This window comes from Sceloporus occidentalis, unplaced genomic scaffold (genome assembly GCF_023333645.1).
Source record: "Sceloporus occidentalis isolate IW3139 unplaced genomic scaffold, rSceOcc1.0.p SCAF_128, whole genome shotgun sequence".
In the NCBI taxonomy this organism is placed as follows: domain Eukaryota; kingdom Metazoa; phylum Chordata; class Lepidosauria; order Squamata; family Phrynosomatidae; genus Sceloporus; species Sceloporus occidentalis.
The window spans coordinates 1,732,607-1,754,788 of NW_028317108.1; the positions used below are offsets into that span (position 1 = coordinate 1,732,607).

The window sequence follows — 22,182 nt, forward strand, 5'->3', positions numbered from 1 at the left end:
AGCGAGGTGGATTTTTAGCCACATCATGTTATATTTCACTGTACTGCTTATGTAACAGCACCATGTGAGTGGGATTGGGACTTCATCTCAGGGCCTTACAGATAACCTGACTTTTTGTGTGTGAGTGAATGTGTGTTTAGCTGAGTGTTTAATAATTTAGTTTTTAGATATGGGGGGGCATCTGAATGTTTAAATAGGGTCTCTGAAAACCCAGAGCAGACCCTGAAAAACCTCAAAATACAGATTGGCATAATATGATATTATATAATATAGAAAAGATAGGTTGTGTATATATAATTGCTACACTAGGCATTAAATTGACAATTAGGCTTCTACATGAATTGATATATTTTTTAAAAAAAAAGTAAATTGAAGCTGGTGCATTAAATAGGGTGATCTGATATCCCCATTTTTAGAGGGCAGTCTCTTGATTGAGATACCCTTTTTTTAGACTGTTGTCTAAAAACTAAATTATATCTGAAAAGAAACCCTAAACTACCAATTTGTTTTACTGAATATGTCATATATATTAGTGATATTGAATAAGATTAAAAAACATTAAATCTCAATTAAATATCAATATTGATATGTTTTAATGTCAGCAAATGCAGTGTTTACTTCCCAGTACATTGCCTACAACTTGTTGGAATCATATCAACAGTGCTCAGTGCTCACTAGTGTGTTCAGACATGAAACTTTAAAAATGTTGGATCTTATGGTTTAAAGATCCTTGGCATCCACTGGCATCTCCAATGATTAAACTGTCTATTGATTTGTAATGGACATCACAATCCTATTTGCATTTCGACAGAGGCAACGAATTACTTTTTCATAATACCCTGAAGTACTTTTTGCCCAGTAGATCATATTTTCCCCTTCCCCCAAGCGACAGCATACCTTTGGGTTTCTTCCTTACTCTTTCGGGCAGGACAAAAAACTGGAAAAAATGGAAGTTAAGTAAACTTCCCCCAACCGCGCCCCCTTCCTACCATCATAAATCCTGCTGGCAACAGAAACTCACAGTTTTTCTTGCAGGTACTTACCCAGCTTGGAGGTCGCGAAGGTGCCTCCTGCTTGGGCAGGCACTCAGAGTTCCTCCTGTGGACTCCGGGATGGGTTTGGCTCCTATTTGTTGCAGCCTTCTAAGGGAAGCTGCCAAAGACATCTGCCAGCTTTATGGTGTTTGGCAGAGTTCAGGTAAATGTGTGGTCATGAATGATTACCTGAACTGATGACTCACTGTGCGCCCTGACAACTTTTTTGGTCCGAGATTCAAATCTTAAAGCTGAATGGTTATCCTAGAAGCAATATAGTGCTGTGTTTGGGTGAATTGAGTGCTCCCTGACATTGTGTTTTGGTGCAGCTCCTCAAGCTGATATCCTGTTTTATATTATTATGTTCTGGACTATTTATATACAAGGTTTCGTGTATTTCATTAAGGCTAGGTTTCCATTTGGGTTTTTTTTGCTAAAAACGCCTATAAAAACGCCAATAGCGCCACCTGGCGTTTTTTTTGTGAAAAACGGCTGCAGCCAGATGTTAGCTGTAATTCAATAGGAAATCGCAAAATGCCATTTCCACTTGGCGTTTTTCTGTCTGGCGTTTTTTCAGTCCTCTTTGGCGTTTTTCTGCTTTTTTGGGCTCTGTGGCAGTTTTTCAAAACTGCAGCATGTTCACACTCTGGCGTTTTTTGCAAGAAATCTTGGCTTTTTTTCTCCAATAGAAGTCTATGGGAGAGAAAAAACGCCATGAAAAAGCCATGTGGGTTTATTGCCTTGGCGTTTTTTATGGCGTTTTTTCCACAGTTACAATGCAGAGGATGGACCCAGTATCTGTGTGTCCTACGAGAAATAGGCTGAAAACAAACAGTTTCACACAAAACAAAGTCCTGGACTGGTTCATATTGAATTTTACACCATTTGGAACAAACATGCCATTACAAACAAACATACGCGACCGGATCCTGCGTGCCAAAAGCAACAGCAAACAATTTGCACCATCATTTGGGGCCAATCTTCCCAGAGGAGCAGACATTCGGAATAAAGCATGCCTTACAAACCACAGAAAAGAGACAAAAGGGTCTACCAAGTAAATGACATCAGGAGAGGGCAGATACTTGCCATTTATCCTAATCCCTTTTAGCTGGGTGAAACTTCTAACTTGTAAAGGCTGGAAAAACTGCCTAAGGTCAAAAAAAGCAATTTCCACAGAAAGGCTAAAACGCCAGAAAAAACTCCAGAAAAAAACGCCAAAACGCAGGAAAATGCAGTGGCAGTTTTCTTGGCGTTTTTCATCAAGAAAAAAAACGCCGGACAAAAACCCAAGTGGAAACCTAGCCTTAGAGCTTTTTTCAATTATTTCAGGATGTCAGTCTGTAATGATCCTCCTCTAGAACCTGTTTTTAATCAAACATTTGATTTGTTCGTCCTGCAATCAGCCCTTGCCTAATGGCTATAAGAGTAAATCCTGTGCAGCTTGTATTAAGTCAAATTTACATTGAGCCTTTGTAAGTCCCTCCCAACCTTCATGTAAAATGTAAATTTAGGAATTCTAGGATATTTCCTCTGAACAAAAATCAGACTTCCAGTTTTCTAAGAAGACGTTACCTTAGAAGAAGGGGAAATTGTTGATGATGTCTGTTTTTTTCTGTAGAGGATACACCCAGATTGATCAGGGCTGTTCAGAGTATGATGAAATATTACAACACACCAGTAAAGGGCACCTAATTTTTGCCACTTAACAGACTTTAGGATTTTCCTTTACATCCATTTTTTTATGAGATTATGGTCCATGGCCTTACCAACCTGACTATGCCTGATCTTGGAAGGTAAGCAGTGATGGGCCTCGTTTGAACTTGGGTGGGAGACTGCATGGGAATACCAGGTTGTGACGGAAGCCTCCATCACTGGGGCCACTGGAGAAGCCTGACTGCCAGCCTCCTCCCTATTGACTATGGGCCCTGGGTTTGTAAAGACTTCTGTGGCTACCCCCAGCAGTATCATCTCATCACTGGCTGAGGGGATTATCTCCAGCAGACAGCCAGGATCTGCCAACAGGGAGAGGCCGCCATTCTTTGATGTTTAATGTTGTACAAAACAGTCTCCCCCCCCTATTGTATTGTTAATCCCGTTACTGCCCCTGTTGTCTCTGAGAGGCAGATTAAGGGGCGGTTTGTGTCCCAATATCTTGTTTTATGTTAATGTGTGTTTTGCTGGATATATCCAGCTCTGTGTGTCTAAAGTAAATCAGTCTTCGTTTGGTTTTACCATACACTGAGTCTCGGCTAGTGACTGGGGAACCGGGGAAAGTGTGTTGTCCCAGGCTAAGGGAGCACAAGACAGCGGAGGTAGTCGGTCGGACTAGCCAGCTCCGTGACATTGGTGGCAGCGGTGGGATTGCTTCTTAGTCCGAGGGACAATTACTTTCTACCGGGATTAACCGACAGGACGGCAGACTTCGGTCGCCTTGACGAGGACATGGATGTGGTATCAGAATTCCAGGGGCTGCTGCGGGTCATCCTCTCCTGCTACACCACTGCCCTGCCTACAGAACAATACCAGAACCTGAGGCAAGTGGTTCGACGGTCAGTATGGCAGAGGGCTGTTATATGCCGGGGTCAGTGTCTTCCAAGCTCCGAACAAAAGATTAGAGACCAGCGGGAACTACGGATGTCATTCCTGGGACAGCAACCCCAGAGCAATGGGTATCTGAATTGGACAAGCTGGTCCAACAGGAGGTGGAGCTGGAAGATCACTATAGGGCTCTGCAGTGGTATACAGAGCAAGCATATTGGGGAACTTCGAAAGATTGTTCTCCAGAGGGCTATGACTTTGGTGGCCCGGGATTATTATGGGATAGTCTTCAGGAGGATCCGGACTTCGGCAGCACAGCGGAGTGGCGGATTGAGGACATCCGGGATTTCAGGGAGTGGGACCTCCCAGATGCACTAGGACTTAAAGGTGATTTAGACTTTTAATTACACAGGAGTGGGAACTGGAGAAGGCGTATAAAAAACTGTTTGACCGCGTTCAACAGAATGCCCCGGTGTCCAGGGATTGTGTGGATTTTGTGGATGTGATTGAGTGGTCAGCTGAGGATGTTGACCCAGGCGGGGTGGATGGGACTGCGGTCTCCACCCCTGAGTCAGAGGGATGCTGGGCAGCTAATCCAGATCTGATACTGGAGCTGTGCGACTGTGCTCCACAACCAGATCCAGAGATTGTGGATCTAACTGATTTTACATCTGAGGATGTTAACCCAAGAGGAGTGGATAACACTGCGGTCTCCACACCGGGGGCCTCAGAATGCTGGGCAGTCTGCCCAGATCTCTTAGTCCCAGCTGAAAAGCTGGCAACAGGGCAGAGCGCTGCTGGCTACTGCCCACACCTGCAATGACTACAGGGATCCAGGGAGATGTGGCAGCCGGCCCTTCTCCCCAGCGGCAGCTCACATGTCCGGGAGCGGAGGAACTTGTTTTTCCTCCCCAGCGGCAGTGGGAGGAACCGAGAGATGTGACAGCCGGTCCATCTTCCCAGCGGCAGCTCACATGTCCGGGAGCAGAGGAACCGGCCCTCCCTCCCCAGCGGCAGGCCGACCCACAAGATTCCCTAACCCCAGCTGAAGTGCTGGCAACCAGGCAGAGCATCGCTGGCCTCTGCCCAGCACCTACCAAAGCTGCAGGAATTCAGGGAGATACAGCGGCCAACCAGCCTCCCCAGCAGCAGAACCTAATTCCAGGACCGGATCAACCGGAACTCCCTCCTCAACGGCAACAGGAGCACCAGGGAGGGGATGCAGGCGGCATCACTCCCCGTGGTACCCGGGAGATGGCGCAGCCGGCCATCTCCCCAGCAGCAGCAGGAGCACCAATTTTGGGAGGGCATTAATGGGCCAAATAAACTGACTGACTACGGAGTCAACCCGTTTGGGGTCTCATCCTATGTCAGTCCAATTCGAAGGGGGAAGAATTGTGACGGAAGCCTCCATCACTGGGGCCACTGGAGAAGCCTGACTGCCAGCCTCCTCCCTATTGACTATGGGCCCTGGGTTTGTAAAGACTTCTGTGGCTACCCCCAGCAGTATCATCTCATCACTGGCTGAGGGGATTATCTCCAGCAGACAGCCAGGATCTGCCAACAGGGAGAGGCCGCCATTCTTTGATGTTTAATGTTGTACAAAACAGTCTCCCCCCCTATTGTATTGTTAATCCCGTTACTGCCCCTGTTGTCTCTGAGAGGCAGATTAAGGGGCGGTTTGTGTCCCAATATCTTGTTTTATGTTTATGTGTGTTTTGCTGGATATATCCAGCTCTGTGTGTCTAAAGTAAATCAGTCTTCGTTTGGTTTTACCATACACTGAGTCTCGGCTAGTGACTGGGGAACCGGGGAAAGTGTGTTGTCCCAGGCTAAGGGAGCACAAGACAGCGGAGGTAGTCGGTCGGACTAGCCAGCTCCGTGACACAGGTGATCTGAAGTAAAAATGCTTATGAAAAAGGAACACTTCAGAATGGAATCCCTTATGTCAGTGGCTCATCTTTTAGATCAAGAAAATTACATGGGGGCGCTTAATTTAAAGGATGTTTTTTTCCACATCCTTATTCATCCTTTCTGTAGAAGATCCTCCATTGTACACTTCCATTTTTGGACGACCTGTCTATGGCTCCAAGAATCTTCACAAAAATTGTTTTAACATCCTTGCTTCGTTCACAGGGTATTTACATCATCCCATACCTAGATGATTGGTTCATAAAGGCTTCTTCCAGCTGGCTTCTCAGTCTACATTTATCAGCCTTCCTTGAAGGCTCATGGTTGGATTGTAAATCTCAAAAAGTCTTCTTTCATTCCATCCCAGAGGATTCCTAGATAAATGGGTAGACTCCAAAGCCATGAAATTTTTTCTTCCTAACAACAAAGAGTTCTTAGATGATCAGCCTGGAGCTTAATTCATTGTTCCCGTTGTTCTATTTGAAAGACCATTAGGGTATTGGGCCTTATGGTGGCTGCCATTTCAGAGGTCCCTTGGGCAAAGGCACATGTGGGGCCTCTACAGACTGTAATCCTAAAGTCCTGGGGTGGACAGCCTCACACTCTGGAAAAGAGTATTCCCATACCCAGACCGTTGAAGGCCAACCTTACTTTGTGGCTGGTGCAGGCTCACCTCAAAAAAGGGATGCCCACCCAACAAGGCTTATGGTGCCACATTACCCCAGATGCCCCCAATATAGGTTGGGGCGCATATGCCTGGCCGCATAAAAAAAGGACTGTGGGGCTCAAAGATCAGAGACACTCTTTAGGGATGAGATATCATGAGCCATTGTCATAATGCTGTTCTGGCCCCGTAAGGCTTGGTTCACTGATCTTCTCCTTCCCGGGGAAGGTTTTGGAGACTTCCCCTGTCAGCAGACATATAGTTGGCAGCTGGCGGCATGGCTGCTGAATGGAGTATCCTAAAAAAAACTAGGAGTTTTTGCCTGATCACATTGCAATTCTTAACCCCTTAAGGACAATGGGCGGTCCCTAAACCCATTGAAAACAATGCATTTTGAGCCCGTACATGTACTGGCTTTGTCATTAAGGGGTGAATCAGTCTCGAAAGCTTTCTACTTCCATTAGGGATTCCAACAGGATTTGGGAAGCATTTTCCAGATGGTGTTCGCCTTTGGGTATATCCCCTCTAGGGGGCGCTTGTGTATACCGGTCAAACCATAAAAACAGAAAGAAACAATAATAGTGTAGTATTGTGCGCAGATGGTGACACTGTGTGTCAATGCTATGCACTCACAATGTATATGTGTAATCAAGCTTCATAACCATCAAATCCTCCGGGTGGACGTATAGCAGATATATGTAAGGAAGCAGAAAAACAAATAGGGACCACAATGGTGCGGTATCAAACGGTTGGTTTCTTTCTGTTTTTATGGTTTGACCGGTATACACAAGCGCTCCCTAGTGATCTTTTGTTCTAAATTCCCACACCCGGAGAGTGTTGTTTTACGGGTTGCAGGTGGGTATCCGGTTCAGCGACACATAGGAAAGTATATTGATCTTTTTTTTTTTTCTCTATATACCTTCTTTCACACTGGTTTTCATCACCTTCTTTTGATAGGTATATCCCCTCTGCAAGCTTCAGTTCCTCAAATTCGACAATTCTACGGGATATCAAGAAGGTCTCACACCGTCAACACTTAAAAGTCCACATTTCTGCTATTAGTTCCATTGCAGACCGTTCTTTGGCTGAAGAACCATTGGTTAGGAGATTTGTCAAGCTATTGGGAATCTATCTCCAAATTCCCGATCTCCTGTTCCTTCTTGGGACCTCACCTGGTTCTCGATAAGCTGTGTGGACCACCTTCTGAACCCCTCACGGATTGCACCTTACTAAGACTCAGAAAACATTGTTTTTAGTTGCCATAACTTCAGCCAAAAGAGTGGAAGAACTGCATGCCTTGTCATCACCTTGTGAATCTCCTTATATTATTTTCAATCAAGACAAAGTGGTTTTAAGAACCTTACCAGACCTTCGTCCAGAGTTGCTTGCTCCCTAAATATTAGTCAGGAAGTTGTGTTGCATTTATTCTGTCCAAATCCTGTTACTCCATTATAGAAGACATTTCCCTCCTTTAATGTAAACCGTTGTCTATTTGGAGAGGACTTCTCAGTTTAAAAAATCTAATAATTTTTGTGTCCTGTGTTTTGGTGCCAAGAAAGGATTCAGGGCTTCTAAGTTATCTATCACTTGGTGGCTAAAAGAGACTATTAAACTGTCCTATGTTTTGGAAGGGCTCTCTCCTCCATTCTCTATTACAGCCCATTCTGCTAGAGCTCTTGCCACCTCCTGGGAAGAAGCTGCAGCTGTTCACCTGACCAGATTTGGAAGGCCGCCACATGTCATCTCTACACACCTTCACAGGCCAAACATCCTGGCCTCTGAGGATGCTGGTTTTGGATGTAAGGCCCTGCAGGCGGTACTTACACACTCTCTCCACCCTTAACACATCCCAAAGGTAGGCTGCCACTTAGGGGAAGGGGAAAGACAAAATTTCTTACCGTAAATTTATTTTCCCTGACACCAAGCGGCAGCACTTAATTACCTCCCTAATAAATACATTTTGTTCAGCACTCTGTTGTCTCTGTCTTGTTACTTCTGGGAACATGACAGCGGAATTTATGCCGGTAGGAAGGAGCCGGAGTTTGGAGGATGTTTACTTGGTGCCACTTGGTGTCGGGGAAAAGAAGTTTACAGTAAGAAATTTTGCTTTTTTGGAGCTCAAAAATGTATTGAATTGTTCCACTGTAAAAATAAGTAATCTGTAATTGTATAGCACGAAATATGTTTAGAAATGTGTTTGTGTATAGAAATAAGTCCGAATGACCTAGCTAAATAAATAGCTATCAAGTTGTCAGACAGTCACATAAAACATATTGTTAATCCCCCTTCCCTAGTCCCTTCTCCATTTATCTAAACAAAAAATGTCTATATTATGCCATTTGTAATGTTAAGACAGTAACAAGACATGCTTCTGTAAGCACTTCAACTAGCATACTATATAGATACAAACACCGTTTATCTGTGAAAATCACTTAAGAGATGCCTTTTGAACCCTGTATTGCCATTGGAGAGTTAATGTTGGGTTATGTTTCATAAATATTTTTTATTATGCTGATTTAGCTGTTACTTACAAGTAGAGGTCTAACTTTCTCCTGCAGGGTTGCTGGTATACACTGATATACCTATGCAGTAGAAAAGTGTCCCTAGAATGCTTTTGGAATTATTAGGAGGTGTGTTACCTGTATTTCAAGTATATCCACTGCCATGCACACTACAATACTATAATAGAGCCTGACAAATAGGTACATTATAATTGTATCATTGATACCTACGTACTTAATGCAGTAGTGTTCAGACTAATTCCAGACAGAGCCATGCCACTAAGGAAGCGGAACACACAGTAGGAGAGGTAATTGGGTGAGAATGCTGTGCAGGTCCCACTGACAGCCAATTGTAGATAAGACCAGATCAGTAAAGCTCTTCTTCCATACCTAGGAGAATTTAAGAAAGCCTTTACAGCACAGGGACAGCTAAATAAGGAGCAGAAGGTAGTAGACCAAATAGCTCCAATTTAAGCTTTTATTCATTAATAACAGCCTTGGTAACATAAATTTTGACATGTACCGCATATATGCATCCCTTTAAGCCTTTTTGTCCCTTATTTGTTCTGTCTATATTTTGCATTGTATCTGAAGAAGCGGCCTCTGTGACTCTACAGTTTTTCTACGTTAGCCCACATATCACCTTTGTTAATATCTCATTATTTATCAATAGCCTACCAGTATTCTGAGAAAGAAGGTTCTCTGAATGACACCTTTTCATTCCGTGCCATTGGCGCTGTCTTGCGCTACATGCAGTGTCTGTGCACCCAATGTTTTAAGGACTATATCATTAGTCATTTGCCTAAATGTGAATTAAGCATAATTGCAACCAGAAGGTTTAGTAGCTATACCCACCTATCAGAAAGGCCCCCAAGGATGATAGCTCCTGCCAGTACCCCTGCCATATATATGGATTGAGCCAGTTGTCGTCGGTTCTTGCGTCCACACACCAAATCCCACTGAAAAGTACATTGCATAAGATAACATAGAATTGTTTGTAGCATATCATTTATCCTTCTTACATTTTGTATATCACCCTTCAGTAAGAGGTTTAATTTTTTTTTAATTCAGAATACTAAAATGTTAGCAAATAGGACTATCATGTTTATTTTATGTTCCCTACTACTGTGTTTGCGCAAATATAAGACGCTTATTTTCAGAGCAAATGCTCTGAAAAATACCCCTCATCCTATATTCAAGGTGGTCTTATAATCTAACCTCAAATAGAGATCTGACTATAAGACTAAGATCCAGATCCCCACGGCGCTGCAGGGGACCTGGATCCTCCTCTCTGGCAGCCAGTGAACATCTGTGTGATGTTTTCAGACAACCTCTGCTCCTGGACGACATTTCCACCGGGGCTTCTATGGCGGAATGCTAGTGTGACATGACCTTCCGGTGCTCAGTCATAGAAGCCACGGCAGAAGGTTGTCTACACACATTGTCGTTCACCGGCTACCCCCACTAGACACCAGGGAGTCTGAAGCACGGGGATGCATTGGTAAGTGGGGGGGGGGCAGAGTGGCATATCAGAGGGAACAAGGTATATCTGGGGGGCAGAGTGGCATACCAGGGAGGCAGAGTGGCATATAGGGGTATAAGGCATATCTGGGGCAGAGTGGCAAGCTGGTGGTGCAGATGTGCATAACTGGGGGGCATATTGGCAAATAAAAGGAAATAAAAACAGGAAATGCATTTTTCTCATAGTTTTTGTTAAATATGAAAAAAATAGTTGACATGTGAATTAATATATACTAGTAAAACTTTTTTCCTACAGGGTGGTCTTATATTCAGGCTTTTTCTTTTTTCCTGAATTAATATTCAGATTTTGGGTCCTCTTATAATCAGGGTTGTTTTAGAATTGAGCAAATAAGGTACATACAATAAGTAATTGATTTGAAACTATATGTACTTAGAAAGACAAACAAAATTGAAAAAACAATAGGTAAAAGTGTACAAGTGCTACAACACTCTGTGGGAATCCCACTCTCCCACACTTCAACAAGATAAAAGACAGATATTGGCGGTGCAACCCACCAACAGTGAGCGGAGCGACAGAAGTAAATATAAACGTAACTCACCCTCACCCCAATGGGTTATGTAGAATAAATGACATGAAAAAATGACAAGAAAAAAAAAATAATAATAATAGTGCACTCTGTATGATAAAATCTAGCATTTTTTAAAAAAAAATGTATAAAAGACTCACATTCTGATGAGTCAGACAAAGACTGACTCAAATCATCAATGCCTGGTGTGATTAGGGATCACACACCCAACTATATTTGAATGGAGATATCTACAAATGGATAAAATCACATAGAGCAGTATTGCAACACATCCAAAATGGACCAGGAAAAGGTGGCTACAGTTAACGTCTCACCTTACCTAGAGCCTGTAACCTGGCTCCAGGGATAAAGAACATTGTACTGACTTAGGGCAGTACTCCCCCTTTAAGGTGATGGACAGCAGAGTGGATCCAGCAGAGTGTATGAAGTATATGTATATACATATAATATAAAAGGTGATGTAAAATGTAGAATAAATACTTTATTACATAAATTACAACACTATCATAAAATATCCTCTATTTAAGTGTCTCTGTGAATCCTCCGATACGCGTTTCGCCCGTGGGTTTCCATTTTACATCACCTTTTAGATTATATTTATATACATATACTCCATACACTCTGCTGGATCCACTCTGCTGTCCATCACCTAAAAGGTGATTATTTTTTTTTTTTCTTGTCATTTTTTCATGTCATTTATTCTACATAACCCATTAGGGTGAGGGTGAGTTACGTTTACATTTACTTCTGTCGCTCCGCTCACTGTTGGTGGGTTGCACCACCAATACCTGTCTTTTAAACAATGTAGAATAGCTTAGCCTACTAGTCCACATGTAAAAAAGGGGGGTAAAATTATTACAGTTTATAAGGGGCCCGGGTGTCCTGGGGACATGCTCGAGGAGACAAAGTAAAAAAAAGCAAGAATAATTCAGATAGACTCAAAGTGAAAGAGAAGTGCGCTGGGTGACCCTAAACAAATTAATTAGTCAAAAGCCTTATCAGTTGTCAACTTTAATAATATTTAGAAAATTGGCCAGGCTAACTAAGCATTTGGCACTTATTAACCACTTTAACCAGTGGTTACCATTGGTACCATTATATTGCATCACTTAAACATTAAATTAAACATTAAAAATTAACATCATTTTGTGTCACCATATTGTTTTCTGGTATGACTGATCACATTTTTTGTATGTTCTTTGTATTTGTCAGTGGTGGAAAGGCTACCTGGTGCAGTGCAAATTGGATAAGCATTACTCATGTCCCCCTCCCCCAACAGTATGACAGTTCCACTTACCTCTGTGATAATTGTTGAACTGAACTCATCCCTGTTATACTCCCAACCATTCACACATGGTTGTGTTTTCAAATCTGTGGTGTTGTGCCATGTGACATTGGAAGCCACCATAATCCAGTGCACATCAACATATTCCACACATTTGTCCAAATTCCCTTCAGCATCCTTTGGGGAGAAGACCCTCTGCCATCCTTTCCTTTCACTCCAACTGGTGTTAAAATTATCAGTCTCATTTATTCTACATTTGTGTTCTGGAATTGCAGCACTAAAATTCTGTAGAAGGTTTTGACTTGCCATCAGAAATATTGGTATACATAGCAAGATAACTTGCGTTATTTGAAACCGTCCCATACCTCCGATTCTGTCCAAGAGATCAGCAAAACCCATGGCTGAAATTTCTTGCTTTATTAGTATGTCTAAGATATTTTGTTAATTTTCAATATTGCAAATTCCTTTCAAATTTGGCTCACGTTTTGGTATTTACAAAGAAGATCAGTCTCTCACCATTCTGAGGAAAAGGAAAAATTTAAGATTATTATTAATTCTTCTCACCCAGGATTCCGCTCTTTTATTTGCTAACATTGTAAAAACGCGATGTGCTTTAATTTTTTAAATAAAAAAACTAATACACAGCTTTCAGAAATTCTGTACTGACTTTGTCAAGCATGAATTCTGTACACTGAGGACTATTAAAATCGTCTCTCTCGAAAAGGGGTTGTGATATGTTCACTTTTGAATTCCAAACTCACAATAATGAAAATGAAATGGATTTGTATATGAAAATTAAAAATTTACTTTCCTTTAGAAAAAATAACATTCTTGATATCTGTCTTAGCGTCTTCAGGGGTTCATAATTTCCAAGGTTCTGTTTAGTATAATAAAAAAAAAAAAATCCAAAAATGCACACAAAAAACCTCAGGATTTTAGAATCAGGATAATCAGCCTCAATATTGTAAGCTATGTGGGACCTTATAAAACATGTATGGGGAAAGAGTTTCTTGCTACCTGGAAAATGTAAATATTGTAAATGCTTTTGATAAAGTTACCTGTGCGTTTCTAGAGTCAGCTCAGTTTTCGATTGTCTGGGTTTTTCAGTTAGTCGACACAAGAGGTGATTGAATAATGCCAAATTCAAAAGACTAGTAAAGATCCAAAAGTTGGGATCCACTACAGAAATCCTCTGTTCAGGTGCCAATCAGTTTTCCTTGCTGTCCATATATAGATTACAGGCAGCACTGTTTATGGCAGGTAATTGTACCTTAGTACTCCGGAAGGATTATATAAGAAGTCAGAGTCCGACAGAGTTAAAGTATCACTGCGATCAGTAGGGGATTAATGAGGGAAAGAGGAAAATGTGGGGAATGTACTAAGACCTGGCCAAAGAGCAAGGGGGGCAGATGGTGACAACAGTATGCTAATACACAAGTCATGTGTATACAAAAAAGATACATTCATGGATGTGTGTGTGTAACACAAATGCACCACACCATATTATCCAAGCCAGGAGACATTTACAATGAATTTCCCCACAAAATGGGACAACCCTTTGGCAAAATGTGACAACCTCTTGGCACACTGTAGTCCCTATATTTTCTAATGTATGTAAGAACCACTTCTTTATCAAAACACTCACAATTTCAACAAATAGTTTCATTATCTTGCATTTTAGTGTCATCTGTAACAAGAGGTAAGGGTAGCATTTCCTGCCTTAGGAATTTTGCTAACAGTAGCAGTCCACTTTTAAGGCTATGTGAATTCTTGGTGGTGCAGTAGGAAATGTTGCCAGATTGCGGGCTAATTAAATAGCGTAAATTACTTAGAATTTAAAAACTATGCTGAAGTGAATGTTGTACAAAAGTAGGTGAACAATTGAATTTAAGAAATAAAGAAAGGGGTAGAAGCAGTGAGGCAGTAATATCTGCCTTTGGTATTGTCTCCCTGGGCAAATGGATGAGCAAATATAGTCCCAAGTATAAGTATACTTCTGAACAAACTTCTTCCTTGAATTTCAAAGGAATCAGCATTCATAGTGGTTTGACTTGAGGAGTCGTAAACTGTTACTAATATGCCTCCCAAGTAATATACTTTTAAAATATATCCTTAAAATCATCCCCTGAGAATGGCCTTAGCAGGTCAGCTAGCATTCACATACCAGCTAATTTGTTATAACGTACCACATGCACACCATTATAAATAACCACCAATATATTTGCTCACTGTATTTTTTATGCGTACACTAATGCACAAGAGCAGACCTTTTTTTTCCTTTACTTAACACTTTTCTTATACCATTGATGATTACATGACCTTACTTTCGGAGCTGTACAAACTCAGCACAATTTATAGGCAGCCATCCAGACAATGATATTAATGCTGATTCACTCTCACATGTAACTAAATTAATTTATTCAAAATGTCACTGTTTTCAAAAGCTTGAACTCTAACCCACCATGAACATTTGTCCATTAACTACTCTGTATTCCTGATTGAGAGCTGAGTCCTGAAGTTTACAAATGGACAGAATTATTAAACTGTTGACAGGCAAATCCTTTTTTTTGTTTGTTTCTTCCAAAAGCTGATTTAAAAGTGTAAATAAAAATTGTGATGATACACTAATCTATATGTTTAATGTAATGGAGAAAAAGGAAAGAGAAAGAGAGGAGAAAGGGAAGAAAGAGTATGTGGAGGAAAGTTTGTACAAGGGACATTTGAAACGTTTCCGCACTTTTATATTTTTTTTGGTTGGAAAGGCGGGAGTAGTAATTGGTGGTGTCTTAGCATGTCATGTGACTAGTTCTGTCTGGCAAGCCGGCTGCCCTTGCAGTTTAGTATAAGAGTTTTCACCCAGGGGTGAAGATGGCTAAAGAAAACTAAATTGTACCAAAGAGGAACAGCGTTCTGTCACACGCATATTGTGTGCTCAGTTGAAGAGGTTGCAGGAAAGCTGAATGTGAGTGTTGGATCTGCCTATGCCCTCATTCATGACAGCCTTAGGTTCTGTAAAGTGTGTGTCAGGTGGTTGCCTAAGCAGCTGACAGAGGAGCATAAGCGCAAATGCTTGGACGTTTGTTCCCGACACATGGCCCGTTATCGTGAAGAAGGTGATAGTTTTTTGCAGAAGATGGTGATGGAACATGAGTTCGCTATTACGAGTATGCAGTGGAAACATCTATCATGATGATGATGTGAAAGCAGCCGTGCATCAGCGGCTACGCGTTCAAACAAAAATATTTTTTGCTGATGGCATTGAAAAGTTATTACCACGTTGAGAAAATTGCATCGCAAAAGGAAGGTGACTATGTAGAAAAGTGATGTACCATATTTGCTCGATTATAAGACAAGGTTTTTTCAGAACAAATATATTTTTTTATATTCAAGGTCGTCTTCTAATCAGACCTCAAATAGAGGGCTGACTGCAAGACTAGGATCCAGATCCCCCACAGCGCTGCAGGGGACCCGGATGCTCCTCTCCGGCAGCCAGTGGAGGTCTGTGCAATGTGCACAGACAACCTCTGCTGCTGCTGGCACTACTGCTGGGGCTTCTATGACGGAGCACCGGCATCACATGACCTTCCGGTGCTCATTCATAGAAGCCCTGGGCGGAAGTGCCTGCAGCAGCAGCGGAGGTTGTCTGTGCCCCACTACACACAAGGAATCTGAAGCACGGGGGACAAGTCAAGGGAAGCACTGGTAATTCAGGGGAGGGTAAGAGTTGCATATGGGGGGGGTATAAGGTATCAGGAAGGCAGAGTGGCATATAGGGGTTATAAAGAATATCAGGGCGGCAGAGTCGCATACAGGGGCTTAAAAGGAATATCAGAGAGGCAGAGTGGCATATAGGGGGTTAAAAGGAATATCAGGGAGGCAGAGTGGATTATAGGGGGTTAAAAGGAATATCAGGGAGGCAGAGTGGCATATAGGGGGTTAAAAGGAATATCAGGGAGGCAGAGTGGCATATAGGGGGTATAAGGCATATCTGGGGGGATAGAGTGGCAAATGGGCGGTCAAGAGGCATATCTAGGAGGCAGAGTGGCATATAGGGAGTATAAGGCATATCTGGCGGTAAAATGGCATATCAGGGAGGCAGAGTGGCATATAGGGGTATAAGGCATATCTGGGGGGACAGAGTGGCAAATGGGGGGTCAAGAGGCATATCTAGGAGGCAGAGTGGCATATAGGGAGTATAAGGCATATCTGGCGGTAAAATGGCATATCAGGGAGGCAGAGTGCCATATAGGGGGTATAAGGCATTTCTGGGGCAGAGTGGCATATATAAGGGATATAAAGCATATCTGGGGGCAGTTGTGCATAACTAATATTAAAATTTTGGGGGGGTAGTCTTATAATTGAGCAAATACGGTATGTATATTGCCCTTTATTGAGTCTAAAATAATTTCATAAATTAACCCCTTAATGACAAAACCCATACATGTACGGGCTCAAAATGCGTTTAGGGACCGCTCATTGTCCTTAAGGGGTTAAATAATTGTTTTGTGAGCATGTGTATATTAACTTTATTTAGGGCTCTGTGTGTGCATACATTATTATTATGGCTGCCACCTTTTCAGGAACATATAAATGAAAGCTGTGCTACTGATTATGCAATTAATAATTCACTATTCATAATTTCCTTTTCACAAACCCTTGAGTTTATGGTAAAGTTTAATGGATTGCTGACTGGCATTGTGACAACAATTTTGATTTAACAGGCTAGTGAGTGAAACATGTATTGCGTTTATTAAGTGTAGTACATTGACCATAGATTTATGATAAGATCAGTCATTAGGCTATCACATTAAAAGAACAATAGGTTAAAGTGTACATGCGCTACAACACTCCGTGGGAATCCCACTCTCCCACACTTCAACAAAATAAAAGACAGGTATTGGTGGTGCAACCCACCAACAGTGAGCGGAGCGACAGAAGTAACTATAAACGTAACTCACCCTAATGTGTTATGTAGAATAAATGACATTAAAAAAAAAATGACGAGAAAAAAAAAGATAATAGTGCACTCTGTATGATAAAATATAGCGATTTTTAAAAAAAACATTTATAAAAAACTTACATTCTGATGAGTAAAAGACTGACTCAAATCATCAGCGCCTGGTGTGATTAGGAATCCCACACCCAACTGTACTTGAATGGAGATATCTTGCCTAGAGCCTATAACCTGGCTCCAGGGATAAAGAACACTGTACTGACTTAGGGCAGTACTCCCCCTTTAAGGTGATGGACAGCAGAGTGGATCCAGCAGAGTGTGTGGAGTATATGTATATAAATATAATCTAAAAAGTGATGTAACATGTAAAATTTGGGGTATATATGGTTAATTTAGGGGCAGTTATGGTTGATGGGGTCTTTAGGGTTAATTTAGGGGCAGTTATGGTTAATGGGGTGTTTAGGGTTAATTTAATGCTGATGACTGAGGGTTAATTTAATTAATTTAATAAAGTTAACTTAAGGTGCAGTTAGAGGTAAAGGTGGGCAAACTAAGGGGAATCTAAATCCTGGGGGCAGTGAAGATTATTAATGTATTTATTTATAAAAGTATGGTGTCAGTGATATTTTCTGAATGATTTGAATCTCTGTAAGATTCGAATCATTCGAATCTTTGAATGACACTGACTCTATGAGTCATCGTTCCTCTGTGAATCAATGAGCTGTAATCTGATCCCAGAGTCTCTTTCTGAGTGCTGTGCAGATGACTCACTCTAGGATCAGGCTACAACTGCATGATTCACAGACTGAACTGCTACAAATGAATCGTTCAGTCTACTGAACCGATTCAACCGGATCACTGAAAAGAATCGGATCAAAAGAACGATTCGTTCATGATCCGGACATGACTACTGTGCACCAGCTTGATTCTGAGAGAAAGGGAAGAGAGGGAGAAAATGAAGATAGAGTGTGTGAAGGAAAGTTTGCATGTTTGACTGTGTAAGAGCAAGCGTATTCTTGGATGTTTGTGTATAAGGGCAAACATGAACAACTGTGTCTGTGTAGGGCCAAGTGTATTTATGTCCATTAGTATTTATATTTTAGGTCTTTGTAAAGGGAATAGATTGATTCATCATAATACATTTTAACTTACAGGAACTACTTAGTACTGTTTTAAATATATATATATATCCCTTCACTGAGTCTAAAAGAAGTGGCACCCAAGCAAAAACAATAGGTACAGAAAGGGTGAGTAAGAAAGGTATTTCACACTTTTATGTTTAACAAACTCATCCCTAAACTAGGCTTAGCACACAGTCAGTATTCCATGCATAAACACACAATGCTTTGTGAATAATACAGTCCAGTGGATTTGTCAGCATGTGCAAAGCTGCATGAAAACATATTAAAATTCCTTACAGAGGGCAACGGAAAAAAACAAGACTGCTCTTAGAGAAAATCACTGAAAAAAGAACCCATATGAGAGAAAAAAAACTGATGTAAGGAGATATTACTCTGAAAAATCAATAAATAAGCTAATAAATTATGACACCTCTACACACTACACGTTTCGTCAGGTAGCACCCAACTTCCAAGCATTCCACTGCGGAGAGTATATGACTGGTAACCTGCATCAATATGCTTTATTTGCACTAGAGCTGGACTCTGAATACTACTTCTGAGAGTCTGTTATAATAAAAGTTTAACTTTTAGTATGGAGATACACTATCTCTTTTCCTTCACATGTGAATCTGTGTCTCTTGGGAAATGTACAGTCTAGAAATCACACTTTGTGGTAAACTGTATGTATGTACGTTCATGAAGTTATCTCTTGATTGTATACTTTGACAATGATATGCCTATCCTCTGGAGAGTGTTCTTGACCTGGCTAAATGTTACGAGGTTCCTTCTCCAAGGGTAAGATTCTGCCATGATGCTAGTATGTAGTGGAGTGATATAGCTCATGAAAGGAGACAACCTGGTTTCACCTAAATAAAACAAACCAAAGCACCTACAGTGGCTATGGGCTTTGGACTTGCCATACAAGGTTTAGTCTGCCTAGCCTGTTCACTCTGTTTTGTGTTAAAAGCTTTATATTTGTTAAAAAGTCATAATGTTAGGGCTACAGAGCTAAGCATAACTATCAACATCCTGCTAAACTGTTCTCAGAAACCATTACACATAATCCCAGAGAGAAGAAGAGACAGTCTCTTTTTCCTTCCCTGATTTCCCTCTTTTCAAGGAGCTCAGACTATTAGAGGGGGTTTGCATGTCCTGCAAACCTAAAAGTATTAAACAGTATTAGAAAATTGTGTTTTTAATGTAAATTGTGCAACTAAGATATATCCAGGGCTGGAATGAGATCCTGGCACTTTTAAGACCAGCGATCGCTGGCTAGATACCCACAGATATATGTTACATTTTTATATCTTTCAGCATGCCGGCATGCATATCCAGATGTACATACATCATTTAGAGTGCATTGCTGGACCCGATCTGCTGCTGGAGGTAAGTTGTGTGGCACTAACAACAGATGACGTGAATATATATGTGACAGAACTCTCCAGCACTCGGGCCACTGGAGAGGCCTGACAGCCAGCCTCCTCCCTACCGACTATGGGCCCTGATTTTGTAAAGACTCGTGTGGCTACCCCCAGCAGTATATCATCTCATAACTTGCTGAGGGGATTATCTCTGGCAGACAGACATGATCTGCAGCCAGGGGTGACCGCCATTCTTTCAGTTTAATGTTGTATAAGTTAGTCTCACAACCCCCCAATCCCCAATTCCACCACTATAGACATTAACCCCGGCCAATCGCTGGAACTGATTTTAATCCCTTTACTGTCCTTGTTGTCTCTGGGAGGCAGATTAAGCGGGCGGTTTGTATCCCAATATCTTGTTTTATGTCAATGTGTGTTTCGCTGGATATATCTAGCCCTGTGTGTTTAAAATAAAGTAGTCGTCATTTTGGTTATACCCTATACTGTTACATTTCAAACTGCCCGATTGCGCGATACCGGAAGGTCATCGGAGGACAGGATATCCCCTGCAGGGGATATCCTGTCCTCCGATGAGGCACAGACGCTGCAATCTCTATGCACGTCTGTGAGGACCTGCATAGAGATCACAGTGTGATCGGTGCAGGGGAATCCTGGGGAGGGGAGTGAGAAACCAGGTCTCTCACTCCCCCTCCCGTCCTGAAACAGAAAAGCAGAAAAAAAAAAGTTTATTCATTTAAAAAATAATAGTAAAAAAAATCATTAAAATAATAATATAAATAATAATAATAAAAAAATAATGTGAGCTGTGATGTCATTGTGACATCACTGGCATGTTCAGGAGGTCCCTAAGAGGGCCTCTAACCATTTTTGTGTAAAAAAATATATATAAAAATAGAAAAAAAATAAAATTATATAAAAATATATAAAAAAAGATAATTAAAAAAAATAATAAAAAAAAAACCTTACATCCCATTGCCCTAGCATAACATCTAGCCAGTATAACCCTCCTGCCTCCATTCACAACCCCCAAACCCGTTAAGCCATAGGCATAAAAATTATACAAAAAATGTACACCTTATAGTATGTTCCCTGGTGCTGGGAAAGTATGGAAAATCTATATAAATTAGGTATTTCTGAAATCAGGACACCTGAATTGATAAATTTGGAGGGGATTTTCCATCACTTTACCTAATTTTGTGAGGCTTCCGAGGGAAAATTTAAAAAAAATCTAATTTTCTCTAGTTTTTACTAAATTTCTCATTCTAAATTTTCAGCTAATCATCCAACTATGGTATCAAAAGAAAGCTCTATCTCTACTTGAAAAAACAATATATAGTTTACATGGGTACACTATTCACAGGAAAAGAGAATAATCTCTGAACCAACATAGCGCAAAAATGGCAAAATTGCTCCGGGCTTTGAGGTACCAAAAACCCCTGGGATTGAAGGGGTTAAGCGCTGCGTAAACTGTTGGCGCTATATAAATAAAAGATAATAATAATAATAATGTTGTCCCAGGCTAAGGGAGCACAAGTCAGCAGAGGTAGTCGGTTGGACTATCCAGCTCCTTGACAATATAATTTACTTTAATTTTAGTTTGTTAATTTACTGCTCTTTGCAATTCTTTTTGCACACACTTGCACAGATTCTAGTAACTATGTAGGGCCACTGGACTGCTGTAAGTAATGAAAAAGACTGCAAGAATATGTGAAAACAACAATGTAATAGTCTAAATTGGGGTATTTATTATTTTTAAGTGCATAAATAAGCTAAAGAGACAAACAGTAATGTAGAGAAAAGCATGTACAAATGTTTTTTTAAAAGGTTTACAGCCACTGTGCCTCCTAGTGACTAATATTTTGCTTGGAAGGTATCTCAGACTGTTTCTCTTTCTTATTGATGTCTCATGCAAGTGATAATAGAAAAACATATATAGATATATACATATAGGCAAATATGGGTCCAACTGTTAGGTCCAACAGTCTAAGGTCACTAGTCTCCCACAGTCTTTTGTCATTATTATCACATGTCACATTCCAGCATGACTTTGGAAGCAGCCACTGCCAGAGTGACCCAGAGACTGTCACATCTGCTGAGTGATAAGGAATAAGGAGGATAGAGTTTAGTCTTGTACAAACATCTTTGTGGAGTTTAAATGCAAGGTGTTGTAGGGAGGTTTGAAGAAGTTCATGATAGTACATTTAGGAAAAAAATAAACAACTATGGTTTGTTTGGGTGGGTTGCCAGGAGAAAGCCTCTTGTCTTTAAAAGGACCATGAACTCCTCTGTATACCAAAGTATTCTAGAGTCAAATCCGAGGCCATCTGTTCAACAGCTAAAGCTTGTCCGAGATTGGGTCATGCAACAGGACAATGATCCCTCAACCCAATTGAAATACTGTGATGGGACCTTAGGAGAGCTGTGCATAAACAAATGCCCAGAAACCTCAATTAACTGAAGCATCGTTGTAAAGAAGAGTGGGACAAAATTCTTCCACAACAGTGTGAGACACTACAGAAAATGATTACTGCTAAAGGTGAATCTACAAGCTATGGAACCAAAAAGTATACGTTATGTATTTCACACGTCTTCTCAATTTTTATTTTTTTTCGCTGAACAAACCATGACACAATGTAATATGTTGTTGTTCATCTAAAGGGTTTATTTACCTACATGATTGTTGTTGTCCTGATATGTACAACCCTTAAATTCAAGGAGTGTAC

At 41.1% G+C, this 22,182-nt stretch overlaps 1 protein-coding gene across 1 annotated transcript in view; it reads right to left on the minus strand.

Moving 5' to 3' along the window:
* The window catches only part of LOC149281734 (solute carrier family 22 member 6-A-like), a 30,477-nt gene extending 18,076 nt beyond the window's left edge, over positions 1 to 12,401 (minus strand). Inside the window, exons 1-3 of the mRNA XM_089499039.1 lie at positions 12,015 to 12,401; positions 9,504 to 9,607; positions 8,884 to 9,038 (exon numbers count right to left, since the gene is read on the minus strand). Of these exons, the coding sequence (XP_089355165.1) occupies positions 8,884 to 9,038; positions 9,504 to 9,607; positions 12,015 to 12,401 (646 nt within the window). The remainder of the gene's footprint in view (positions 1 to 8,883; positions 9,039 to 9,503; positions 9,608 to 12,014) is intronic.
* Positions 12,402 to 22,182: the final 9,781 nt, after the last annotated feature.